Here is a 12356-nt window from a genome sequence, read left to right on the forward strand (position 1 = left end):
TCAGTAAACTGAGGTTACAGATCCATATCATAGTATGAAAATGGGAACTTGTGATTACAGGATGGGCAACATACATTGTATTCTCCATGCACACCACACAAATGAATCCTTCTTATATAACCTTCAATTGATTCACCATTAAAGTAGTCTAAGACTGTAACATGTTTTTGCTGTAAACTTTTCGTCCATCAACCACTGGTTCCATGAAGGCTTGCACTTTGGTATGTTCTTCAACGATGTCCTGGACATGTCTGAATCCAAATCTGCTGGTGGGAAAACCACAATGTAAAGTGGAGTCTGGGCTCTGATATATTGTGGGCTTCAGGGGAAGGCATCTCAATTCCTCTTGAAACAGAAACCTCTTCTCCGAAGAAAACAAAATCGCAATGATCCAAGCCCAACACTAGATGGCAGATGTATGCAAAGTATGTGATCTACAGTTATATAAGCTGCAAACCCTAAATGCATGGATAACTTAGGGCTACAGGCATATATGCCTACATGTGGCCACCAGATAAATTCTAATATATGTATTTATGGTCCAATGTATGCATCGGTTAGAAAAGGAGGATCAATTTATTGAGTACAACCAGTTTACTGCAACATATCTAAAGCTCTGCTTAGTCTGTAAATATTAGAAATAACACTAACAAAATGAACAATTCTAAAAAATAGTGCCAGGAACCAAAGATTTTCTTTGGAGGCCACTGCCCTTAAGCACCAGTGGCTCTGCCCACTTCCAGGATCGGAGCCGTGGCTCTGCCTAACGTCACTCACTGACTTATGCGTTACTCCAATAGTATCGTCTCCGCCTGCAATTAGTTAGTAAGGGAGACAGCCAGTGGATGTGGATATGCTTTAAGAGAATTAATGTAAATGCTTTATTGTGCTGTAAAAAGCATAATGTGTTTTATATCATGATGGCTAAATTGCCACCCAGTGCTATATTACCATTGATATTTCATAATGTATCACTTCTCACCTTATCCAATTCCTGCTCCCTATTTTGCAAAATTATTTGCATATATTTTTCCAATGGGTTTGCAATGGGATTGGCAGAAAGATCTTCACGTTTAAGAACTTCACTGATCGTCTTTTCAGATTCAAGGTCTTCTTTTTTCTCTTCATGTTTAGGAGACTCTTCTCTTAGGTTCTAAGAAAAAAAATAGGATGTACTTAAAAGCAGAAAGGTGACTGCCATGAAGTTATGGTTAACAAACATTTTCAGATTATCTTAGTGTGCGTTTAAGCTGCATCAAATTGTTAATATATATGGGATCAGATAATGTGATTTTGCAGACCCAATCATTTGAGAAAATATGCTCTCGAGGTCCAAAATGGCTAGAAATATTGACTTACTAAATAAATACATGAATTTGCACACATGGTGCATACTGCAGATTGAAATGCCTCCACTGGCTGGTAAGAAACATAATTTGCATGATTTGATTAAATTTGGAAGCCTAAAACGAACACACATTCTGTTTACATAATTTACAACTTGGTCAACAGACTACATCTACACAAAACTGGTTCTATTTTCTGTCAGAAAAGGAGGCCACACTTGGAATGTGCAACATTTCACTAGACAGGAGTAAATTTGTGTATTGGATTTGCTAGTGTCCACAGGATAAGCAAAGGAGACATTAGTGACCACCTCTTGTTCTTCTCCTTTGACAAAAATCAGATGAAAAGAGAGACACAGCTATCTTCACATCAGAAAATGTGTGATGACCAGACTGACGTTTGACGATGTTAACAGGGAATATGAGTTTTAATGAGAGAGGTGCAGAATGCAAATTCCACTGCTGAATTCCTAATTTCGAACTTCATGAAAATTGCTAAATTATGAACATTTGACCATTCAGTTCAATACTTCAATTGAATGTTTTTTCCCATACAGAATAATTTGTTGGACATTTCTCCTGCAAATTTTTTTTTTTCCAGAGCTCAATAGTTGAAAACAGTTAAGGAATTCATTTGGACTTATTTTATACAATTTATAAAAACTCTTTAAAAAGTTACAAGAAAAACTGCAATTTTTAATAATACGAAAGTTACATTTTCCGACCAAAATAAGTAAACAGCCCTTACTATCTTATATGGGAATTTTCGTTTAAATGCAGGACAACCAATACATTAAATAGCTTTAAAAACACCAGGATTTTCTTTTTTTGCACCAAAACATAAAATGTATAAGACTGCCATTTTATGTTAACAACCCAAAATCTACATTTCAGCAATTAAAAAATGGTAAATACATTTTACCAATGTCAAAAATAAATGTAGATTACATTTTTAAGGATTCAAACTTGTGTTTTTTCTTAATCTTTTTCTTAGTTACAATGAATGAAATTAGGATTGCTATATATTTTGAGGATTGTAACTCGGGTCAATAAGGATTTTCCCTATTACCTTTAAATAGGGGTAAAATGCACCTAAATGTTTTAAACTCCACGGAGGCACAGCTGGCTCCACCAAGTAGGAGCTCATGCCATTTTCAAAACTCAGTTGCATTGTGTTGAATTAGCGTTAGTTATTGTCACTGAAAATAGAGGCTAAATTACCTTCTTCACAGAGACTGCTCCCTCTTTCAGATTTAAAAGGGAGAAAATGTGAAGTAAGTTCCTGACTTTGGTAAATTAATTTTATTATGTTTATTCTTGTTGTTTTTGTAACTCTGTGGGACCGAAAATACCAGCCACTAATGGTTACAAGAGATAGCTAGACTTAAGAGTAGATTCAAGTTCTGTAAAGAAACCTCAACATTAAAATAGTTTTGAGGCAATAGAACAATGTGATCCTTCAGAATAAAAAACATACAACATAGAATAAATAACAGGTGCTGCAAGATGCAAGAACCCCAGAGTCCTGAATTTCTGAACAGGGCCTTATTCATAAAGGTAAGTTACACTTTTGAGTACGTTTAGACTTTGTAGAAAGTTTATAATTTCAGTATTCACAAACTCATAGTGTAAACTTACTTCAAAAATGTAAGGTACATGTCTCCACCCCCACAGTGGGAGTACTCTTGTCTACGTGAGTGATATATCTCCCTAACCCCTCCCTGACACTCGCTAAACCCCTCTAATCCCATCACCTATAGTACTGAGTCTGACCCTTTTCCCACCCACTCCCCTGTGTCCCTCCCACATTTAGTACTAAAATCTATACTTGCATGAGTGGTGAATCCGCAGTCAGGGAGAAGGACTCCGCACTCATACGTATAGGCAAAATGTACTTTTTCTAGTACTACAAAACATAGTAAAAAAGCAGTTTAAGAATGTGGCCCATACTGAGGACAGAGCTCATGTTAAAGTTTAAAATGGTGGCACTCAAATGAAAAACAGTAATGAACAAGTTACTTACCTTCTGTCACGCCTTATCTGGTAGAGACTCTATCTGGCCGCAGATTCCTTACCTTAGAAAAATCCCCAGGCGTGAAAAGAAACAGACACCGCCACACTGGGGTGGGGCATTTATGGGCACTGCGCACGTCACTTTATGTGCGGACGATAATGCCCCACAGAGTCGAGCAATACCACTTACCGACGTACAGGGGTAATGCCCATGAAACATTCCCAGATCCAGTATGACGCTTGGTGATTATTCTAAGGTTAGGAATCTGAGGCTAGAAGTATAAATCAATAATCAACTACCCAAATACAGTTTTCTAAATGTGCAAGAAGTGTTCTACCCACTTGATTACAAGTATAAATAGCAATCCTACAGCAATTTTAGAAATATCTGAAAGTGAATATAAATACTCTACCTTTTCTCTCTCCAGCTCTTCAAGTTCTTTTTGTTCCCTTTCAAAAGCGTCTTGCCTTTCTCTCTGTCTTCTTTCTTCTCTTTCCCTTCTTTCTTCCTCCCACTTTTTATCCTCATCTTCAAGATCTTGCTGTTTGGTGTGAATCTGCCCAATGGCTTTAGGACATATAAAGGCATGATTAATTAGAAAATATTGATATCAAAGTGGATTTAGGATATAGAAGCAAACTTATTTTTACAATTCCAATTTTAACACTTCTGTGGTCATCACGGAAATCATCACACAAATGAAACTGATCAATGATATCACATCTCAACACGTTAAAAGGTGTGAACCTTCTAATCGATTATAAATGTTCTACTCAGTCAAACATTTGTTAAATTATTGTTTAATAACAAACATTATGTATGCTTCTGATACAAAGTGAGCAAAGCACATGTACAAAAAGGATAGCTAAGCATGTACTGATGATTTCTGTATGGTCTGCAATGTTATATGGTCCTATCCCTTCTGTGGAGCAAAGTCCACCAGTGCACCACCATTTCTCTTTGGTGAGTACAGGCCTCATTCTGAATCCACATTGCAAAGTATTTTCATCAAAGTTATTCATAGTAGGGGGGCGTGGCTTAGCTGGCGTGCATGGCGGTCGTGTAGAGCGCGAGCTCCGACCAGCCTTAACCTTATCCTGCCGAATATCCTTGCCCTGATCATCCACGAGGGCACCCGGAGCTGTGGTGTGGACGCCTTGCCTGGGGGCATCGTCTGGTGGCGGCTGTGGCGGCATCTTGGCCCAGGGCGTGGAGGAGCGGCCCGGCAACGCAGCGCGTGTGTGAGGCCCGGCGTGTCCAGTAGAGCCGGGGCCTCGATTTTGGCGTGGCCAGTCGGGAGCGACTGCTGGTGCCGGTGGGTGGTGGAGAGAGTGGCGCCTGCTCTCCTGGGGACCGGGCGGCTCATCGGTGTTCGTCCCTCTGAGGAGCGGAGGTAGAGGGCAATAGCGGCGCCTGGCTGGAGAGCGGTGGCCATCAAAGGACGTGCCGGGAGGCCATATCCTGGAGCGGCCGACCGGAGCGGCCGCCATTTTGCGACTCTTCCCTGCCCAGGCCGGACCGGAGTAGGAGTGTGCCCAGGTGCCCATCGGAGGCTGCGGATGCAGAGAGGCGCTGGAGATATGCCGAAGGCAGCCCTGCACGGTCCGGGCGGACGCGGAGTGGCGGTGAGTGACGGGGCCGGTGCCTGGGGTCTCGGGGGTCAGGTCGGGCCCCGGCGGAGTCATCTTGCGGCGCCTGGGTGACTGTGGGGGGTGCCTGGGGGGACTTCCTCGGTGCCGCCTGGCCATTGCTGGCAATAGTCTCCCTCAGGCACCTTCGCACAGCGTGGACAGTGCCCTGGCTGCTGGGCTTGGATGGGACACACTACCTTCTGGAGGCGGTGCCCGGTCGGATGGCGGAGTGTGGGCGCTGCTAGGAGCTCATCACCTTGGGCGGCCAACGGTGCTTGGTGTGGGAGCCGGGGCAACAGTGGAGGTGCGTGGTGGACAACAGGGCTGCCCATGGACGGGACACGCGGCGCTGCCGACTTGTGGAGGGAGAGTGGCGAATTGGCGGACTTGGGAAGGAGCGACGTTGGGCTGCATGGCTAATTGAGTGCGACAATTGGGACTGTCATTGACACGGTGCGGTACTTGCCTGCCACCGCATCTGGTGTAGTGCACTCTGCTGCGTCCCCATATCCCATCGGCATAGAGGCCGGGCCGGACGGCGGTGGCTGCCTGTTCGGAGGAGTGGTGGAGGGCGAAGGGGCTGGTGCCTGGGGCCTCGGGAGTCAGATTGGGCCCCGGTGTGAGTCCTGTACAGCGCCTGAAGATCGGTGGCAGTGAACTGAGAGGTGATCCTTGGTGCTGCTCGGCAGCAGCCGGGAGTGATCACGGTGTGAGCGCCATAGTTGGCGGCCTGGCTGGGGACAAGCTTCAGAATCCTGGGAGTTCGTGCTGAAGGCGGCAGTCGCGGTTCCCGTGGCAGCCGCACGTTGGTTGACAGCTGCTGGGCCGTCCGCCTGGTAGGTGCACCCGGACGAACAAGGGAGTACAGACACTCGGCGGCCTCGAATCGCAGCTTGTGGGCAGGATGAAGCGTGGCGGCGCTGGAGGAGGCCAGGGCAAACAGGGGCCCTTAGACAAGTACACGGAGGCGGTTGGCGCAGGGGGACCGCAGGCGCCGACGCCCGACAATGCTGCGCTGCTGGCGGCGATCACGCAGTCCAGAGATGCGCTGGATGCTAAAATTGGGGCAGTCGGATCCGATGTCATGCTCCTCCGCCAGGACCTCCGGAACGCGGTGGAACGCATCACGGGCGCGAAGACGCGCATCAAGGAGGTGGAAGACTACGTGTCCGTCCTTAAGAAGAAAGTCGCAGCTATGGAGAAGGTGCAGAGAGGCCTGACCATGAGGGTCGAGGAAGCGGAAGGGCGCGCCCGGCGGAACAACCTGCGCTTCGTGGGATTTCCGGAGAACTGCGAGGGGGACAACGTGGAGCGCTTCCTGGCTCACTGGTTGGAGAGCTGGCTCCCGGCGGACACCTTGTCACGTTGCTTTGTGGTGGAGAGGGCCCACAGGGCACTGATGCAGAAACCCCCGACTGGTGCGCGCCCTAGGCCTATAATAGCCAGGTTCTTGAACTACGCTGACCGCAAGACTGAAAGGCACGGTCACGCATGAGAACGCGAACATCCTCATCTTCCCGGACTACACAAGACTGGTGCAGCAACAACGCCAGTCTTTCACTGCGGCCAAGGCCCGTCTTCGGGGCCTCCAGCTCCAGTATGCGCTGTTCTATCCGGCGCGGCTGCGGGTCATCTATAAGCCCGCACCCTATTCTTTGACACTCCGGAGGAGGTCTTTCAGTGGACGGACGAGACGGTAAAGGTCTGGGTCAACACGGCGAAGGGTGGAGAGTCGGATTCCTCTGCGAGTGGAGCAGCCAGAGAGGGCCTAAGGAGTCAGCGGCATCGCCGTAGAAGATCGCACTCGAGACGTGGCTCACGCTCTGGCTCGGCCTCCCGCCGATATGTCGCTGCACAGGGGCAGCAGGGGGATGTGCCTTGACTCTTATGGGACATGTCTAAGTCTTCTATGGACTCGTGGTGTGGATGATCAGGTGCACAGTTGCTTGGGCTGGGAGCCACACCTGGCCAGGTTGGGTGGGAGGGAGTGACAGCCTCGTTTCTATGGGCTGCCGCCGGGGGATCCATTGGAGGGGGTGGCTCTTGGCCCCCCGTTGGGGGCTGGGCCATGATCCGACCACGACAGGTGCTTCCATGGTTGGGAGGTACGGGTTGGGTGGGGGGGGGGGGAAGTTGGGGTTTGGGATTGGGGGGGAGAGTTTATTTGTGCCCGCTTCGCTGCTTAATGATTGACATGTGCGTTGCCGACTGTGTGCTGGTGCTGCGTGCCTTCTATCTGTTGTGCTATTTCAATGTCCACTGCTGGCGAAGGGGGGCGCTTAGGCCCGGTTACATTGCGCATTTTGAGCTGGAATGTACGGGGGCTGTTAGATAAGGTGAAACGAGGCGCGGTCTTCCAGTATGCTAAGAGGGCGTGGGCGGACGTCCTGTGCCTGCAGGAAACTCATTTGCTTGTTACTAAAGTACCGTGCCTCCAGCGCTCTGGGTTTACACATGTCTATCACTCCGGGTTCACTAGGGGTTCTAGGGGAGTGGCAGTTCTTATACATCGCAGGCTTTGATTTCTACACAAACGCACATGGACAGATACACAAGGCAGATACCTCTTTGTGCGAGGAGAGATTGGTAGCGACATAGTGACTTTCGGTAGCGTGTACGCCCCACCGCCGCTGCAGTGGTCCCTGGTGCAGCGGATTATGTCCGTTTGGGATGACATGCCCAATACCCTGTCCATCATCGGGGGTGACTGGAATGACGTGATGGAGAGGGACTGTGATCGATGGCGGGGTGCCGCGGGCGTCCGGGACCCCCCGGGGGATGGGGGACCTGCCACTAGACTGCGGACTTGGGCCACGGGTCTTGACTGGGTGGACACCTGGAGGTATAGACACGGGTCCCGTAGAGATTTCACGTATTACTCCGCGTCGAGAGACTCCTTTCCTAGACAAGACTATATCTTCCTCCCGAGGGTCTTTGTCCATAGAGTGTTGTCCGCCGAGATTCTGCCGAGGGCGCTTTCTGATCATTCGCCGGTGGCTGTTACGGTTACTACAGGCTCTGCCAGACAGCCGTTTCGGTGGCGCATGTCGGCCTGGCACTTGGTACAGGACGACTACCGGGCACATCTAACTACTGAAATAAGTCATTTTCTGTCACCCAACATAGGCACGGTGGACTCACCGGCTACTCTTTGGGAGGCCCTGAAACCCACGTTACGCGGCGTAGATATTTCCTGGTGCACGGCGGCCCGGAGGGAGAAACGGAAGGACTTAGGGCCAGATGTAGGAGCCCAAATACCGGTCGGTAACGGCCGATTTCGGCCGTTACCGACCGGTATTCAGGAATTGGCATGTAGCGGCCCTATTTTACCGATTCAGTAAATTTACCGAATCTGTAAATTTACCGAATCGGTAAAATACCGAATCGGTATTTTTACCGATTCGGTAACTTCAAGATGTAGGTGGGACTCTTCTGAGTCCCACAGGCCTTACAGATTCGGTATTTTACCACCCAATCCAATTGGGTGGTAAAATACCGAATCCAGGTGTGCATGCACATGTGTGCATGCACACCTATGCCATGTGACAGACAGACATGCCCTTAGGGCATGTCTGTGTGCCACATGGCACATATGCCTGTATTCGGGGTGCTAGAGGGTGTCAAAGTGACACCCCCTGCACCCTTGCTCGAATCGGTATTTACTGAATCTGTAAATACCGATTCGGTAATGCCCATTGATTTCCATGGGCTTCAATGCCCATAGGAATCAATGGGCATTACCGAATCGGTATTTACAGAATCGGTAAATACCGAATCTTAACGATTCGGTATTTACCGATTCTGAAATACCTACACCCCCCCCCTCTATTTTACCACTTCTTAGATACCGAATCAGTATGATTCGGTATTTAAGAAGTCGTAAAATAAAATTACCTACATCTGGCCCTTAGTGAGGCGAGAGGCGGAACTGGAGGCGTTAGAGCGCAGGGGTCTGGAGGAGGGTGGAGGCCCGGCCAGGCGACAACTGGTACTTGCACAACATCAGTACACCATGGTGTTGATGGATGAGGCACGGCAGGCATGGCTAGCCACCCGCAGCCGGATATACCAGTGGGGGGACAAGTCCTGTAAGATGCTGCATCGCCTGTGTCAGGGCACTATGCATGCCCAGCCACTACCTAAGCTAGTGGACCCCGGGGGTGCGCCAATTCTTGAGCCCCTGGCCATCACCGAGAGCTTTGCGGAGTACTACGAGGGGCTGTATGCTCCCCAGGAGTGTCTGGAGGCTGACGTTATCCAGCGTTTTATAGACGATCTCCCGCCGAGAGCGGTCTCGGACGAGGTGCGGGACCTATTAGACCGGCCCCTGTCGGACGACGAATTAGCGGCGGCACTGGGCGAGCTCAACCCGGGTAAGGCTCCGGGCCCCAACGGCTTCCCTAGTGAATTCTTTCAGCGGTTCTTAGTCCAGTTGGGTCCCCATTTCTGACCGGTGGTGGAGGAAGCGTGTGAAAGCGGTTCGCTCCCACCGGACTGGCGGCACGCGGAGGTGGTGGTATTTCTAAAACCTGGGAGACCCTCGGAGTGCCACGCGTCGTATCGTCCCATTTCCCTCTTGAACACGGAGGCCAAGATCCTGGCTAGGGCTTTGGCCACTAGGCTCAAGCCGTACATCATGGACCTGGTCCACCCAGACCAGGCCGGGTTCATGCCACAGCGGTCCACCTGACACAATATCAGGAGGGCCCAAGTCGCTATATCGGCCTGGAGGTGCTTAGGGGAGCAGGCAGCGCTATTCCTGGCTGATATGGACAGGGCGTTCGACTCACTGAGCGGGACATATTTGTTTGCCCTCTTGGGACGTCTTAATCTAGGTCCGCGCTTCCTGGCGTACATTCGGTTGCTCTACACTGACCTCACAGCCTCGGTGCGCGTGGGCGGCACGGTCTCTCGTTCGTTTCCAGTCCGGTAGGGGACGCGACAGGCCTGCCCGCTTTCCCCGTACCTATTTGCGCTCGCTATGGAGCCTCTCGCTGCGTGGGTGCGCATAGACGCCCAGCTCAAGGGGTTCAAATGGACGGCGAGTCTTTCAGATAAAATTGCGCTGTACTCCGACGACGTGCTATTCTTTCTTACAGATTTGCCTCGCTCCGGCCCGCGACTCCTGCGCATTTTGCAGATCTTTGGTGAAACCTCCGGTCTTTACATGAACCCAGGCAAATCAACATTGTGGCCGTTCGGTGGTCCGCAGAGCGTGGGGGATTGGGCGTCTGGTCGCCAGAGGACTACTGAGGGGGTGAAATACTTAGGAGTCTTCTTCTCCGAGGATGCTGCTGTCTCCCGCGAGCGCAACCTAACTCCGGTGTGGGACCGCACTCGGGAGGACATGAAGGGGTGGGCCAAGATGCCATTGTCTATTCAGGGCCGGTCTGCCATCTTTAAAACGGTGGCGCTCCCACGCCTGGTATATCAACTACAGAACCACCCACATGCGATATTGTCTTGCTGGTTTCGGCCCATTAACTCGGCCCTGAGTGGGTTCTTGTGGGAGGGGGGCATGGCGCGGGTAGCCCTGCGGACATGCTTTCTTTCGACGTACACGGGGGGACTGGCCACGTCGGACGTACTCTCGTATTACCAAGCGGCGCACCTCCTAGTACTGAACAACTGGTGGTACGGCAGTAGAAGGGATCCGGCCTATGCGGTGGAACGGCACATGATGGGCTCGGCGTCCCTGCATACGCTCTTGTATTCGGCACTGCTTCGGAGGTCCCTCATCCCGGCCACGCAGGTGGTCTTTCAGGTGTGGAGGCAGGCACTGCGTAGAATGGGCTGGTGGAATGTCCTTACTCAGGAAACCCCGCTGTGGCGCAACGGTCGTCTACCCCAGATGGATGTACTGACGGGCTTCCGGGGATGGGATGTCATTGGCATCTCTACCTTGGGCGATGTCATGTCAGGGTGTGTTCTCAAGTCGTTTGACGATCTACAGAGGGACTTCGGCATGTCCCGCACCCAGTTTTTCAAATATCTCCAATTTCACCAAGCTCTTACACCCTACCTGGCGGGTCTGGAGCAGCTCCCTGAATTCAGTCCGTTGGAGGCTAAAATATTTATGGGGAAACTGCCAGACAAGAAGCTGTCACGCATATACCAGACGCTCGTGTGACACTGCTCCTCTGACCTGACACGACTTAGGGCCACATGGGAACAGGACGTCGGAGATCTAGATGAGGAGGACTGCGTTGAGGCATTAGAGTGTCCTAGGGGTGTGACAATCTCTACTCCCCTGCGGCTTATTCAATTCAGATATTTGCACCGCACATACTTTACTAGACAGCGCTTGTTGAGGGCGGGTATGGTGGCATCGCCTGACTGTCTTCGGTGTGGATCAGAGTTGGGCACGCTGCTACACACGGTATGGGAGCGCTTAGCGCTACAGAGATTCTGGGATGGGGTGTTCCGATGCCTGAATGAGGTCTTGGCCTGGGAGATCCAGAGGGATCCTAAGCTTGTCCTATTGCATATAATGGCAGGGGTTGGGGGCAACAGGTATAAGCGCCATCTCCTGCTGCTCGGCTTCACGCTGGCAAAACGAGACATTGCAAAGGCGTGGAAGGCGCCCCAGGCCCCGTCATTGGCTGCCTGGAAGAATGGGATGGACTTCTGCATGGGCCTGGAGAAACCTGTCTTTCTGGCCAGGGGCTGTCCCAGAAAGCACTACAAAATTTGGAAGCGGTGGGCAGACTACCGTGGGCTGGACTTGGATCCCTTGCCAGAGGAAGGGGCCCTCCGGTCTCCCTGAAGTGTTGGACTATATGGTATCACGGTTGGTGGCTAGAGTACATGGCATGCTGTATATCTGGTCGTTAAGCTGAGTATAGAGCGAGGAGTAGCGGTGCATGGGGGGGTGAGATTAGGTGGGGGGGTGCTGTGTCTATTATTTAGTTTCTTTCTTTGCATTGTGTTATTGTATATCTATGCATATGAACACTGCTGAAGCTGAACTGACAAATTGATGATGGCAGTAGACTCTGGATGACAGAGCTTTGCATAATATGTGTGTTCAAACAATAAAATCTGTTTTAAAAAAAAAGTTATGCATAGTACTATGGCATGCTAAAAGCACAGCTTGGGGGGGGGGGGAATAAATGTATTGGTCCAAAGTCTGTTATCTGGCCTGCTGGTATACATGTGCGCCTGCACTGGCCATTACTATGTTAGCCATTCAATGGCCTCCCATCACATATTGGGTCCTAAATACACACACTTTTCATATCTTATTTCTTATTCATGATAACCAAGGATCTACTGCATTAAGTTGTGGTTTTTCTTCATTCAGTATTGTAAGTCTATGGGCTTTATGCAACTAAAAATCTGCCAAAAACTAATTTCTATAGTCTA

General features: G+C 50.1%; 1 protein-coding gene across 2 annotated transcripts in view; it reads right to left on the reverse strand.

The window, feature by feature from the left end:
• OFD1 (OFD1 centriole and centriolar satellite protein) overlaps positions 1 to 12356 on the reverse strand; it is a 635354-nt gene that overhangs the window by 108831 nt on the left and 514167 nt on the right. For both annotated transcript variants that reach the window (XM_078657861.1, XM_078657862.1), the window contains 2 exons: positions 3773 to 3927; positions 983 to 1153 (listed from right to left, as the gene is read on the reverse strand). In XM_078657861.1, coding sequence (XP_078513987.1) covers positions 983 to 1153; positions 3773 to 3927 — 326 coding nt within the window. The remainder of the gene's footprint in view (positions 1 to 982; positions 1154 to 3772; positions 3928 to 12356) is intronic.

This window comes from Lissotriton helveticus, chromosome 8, assembly GCF_964261635.1.
Source record: "Lissotriton helveticus chromosome 8, aLisHel1.1, whole genome shotgun sequence".
Taxonomy (NCBI): domain Eukaryota; kingdom Metazoa; phylum Chordata; class Amphibia; order Caudata; family Salamandridae; genus Lissotriton; species Lissotriton helveticus.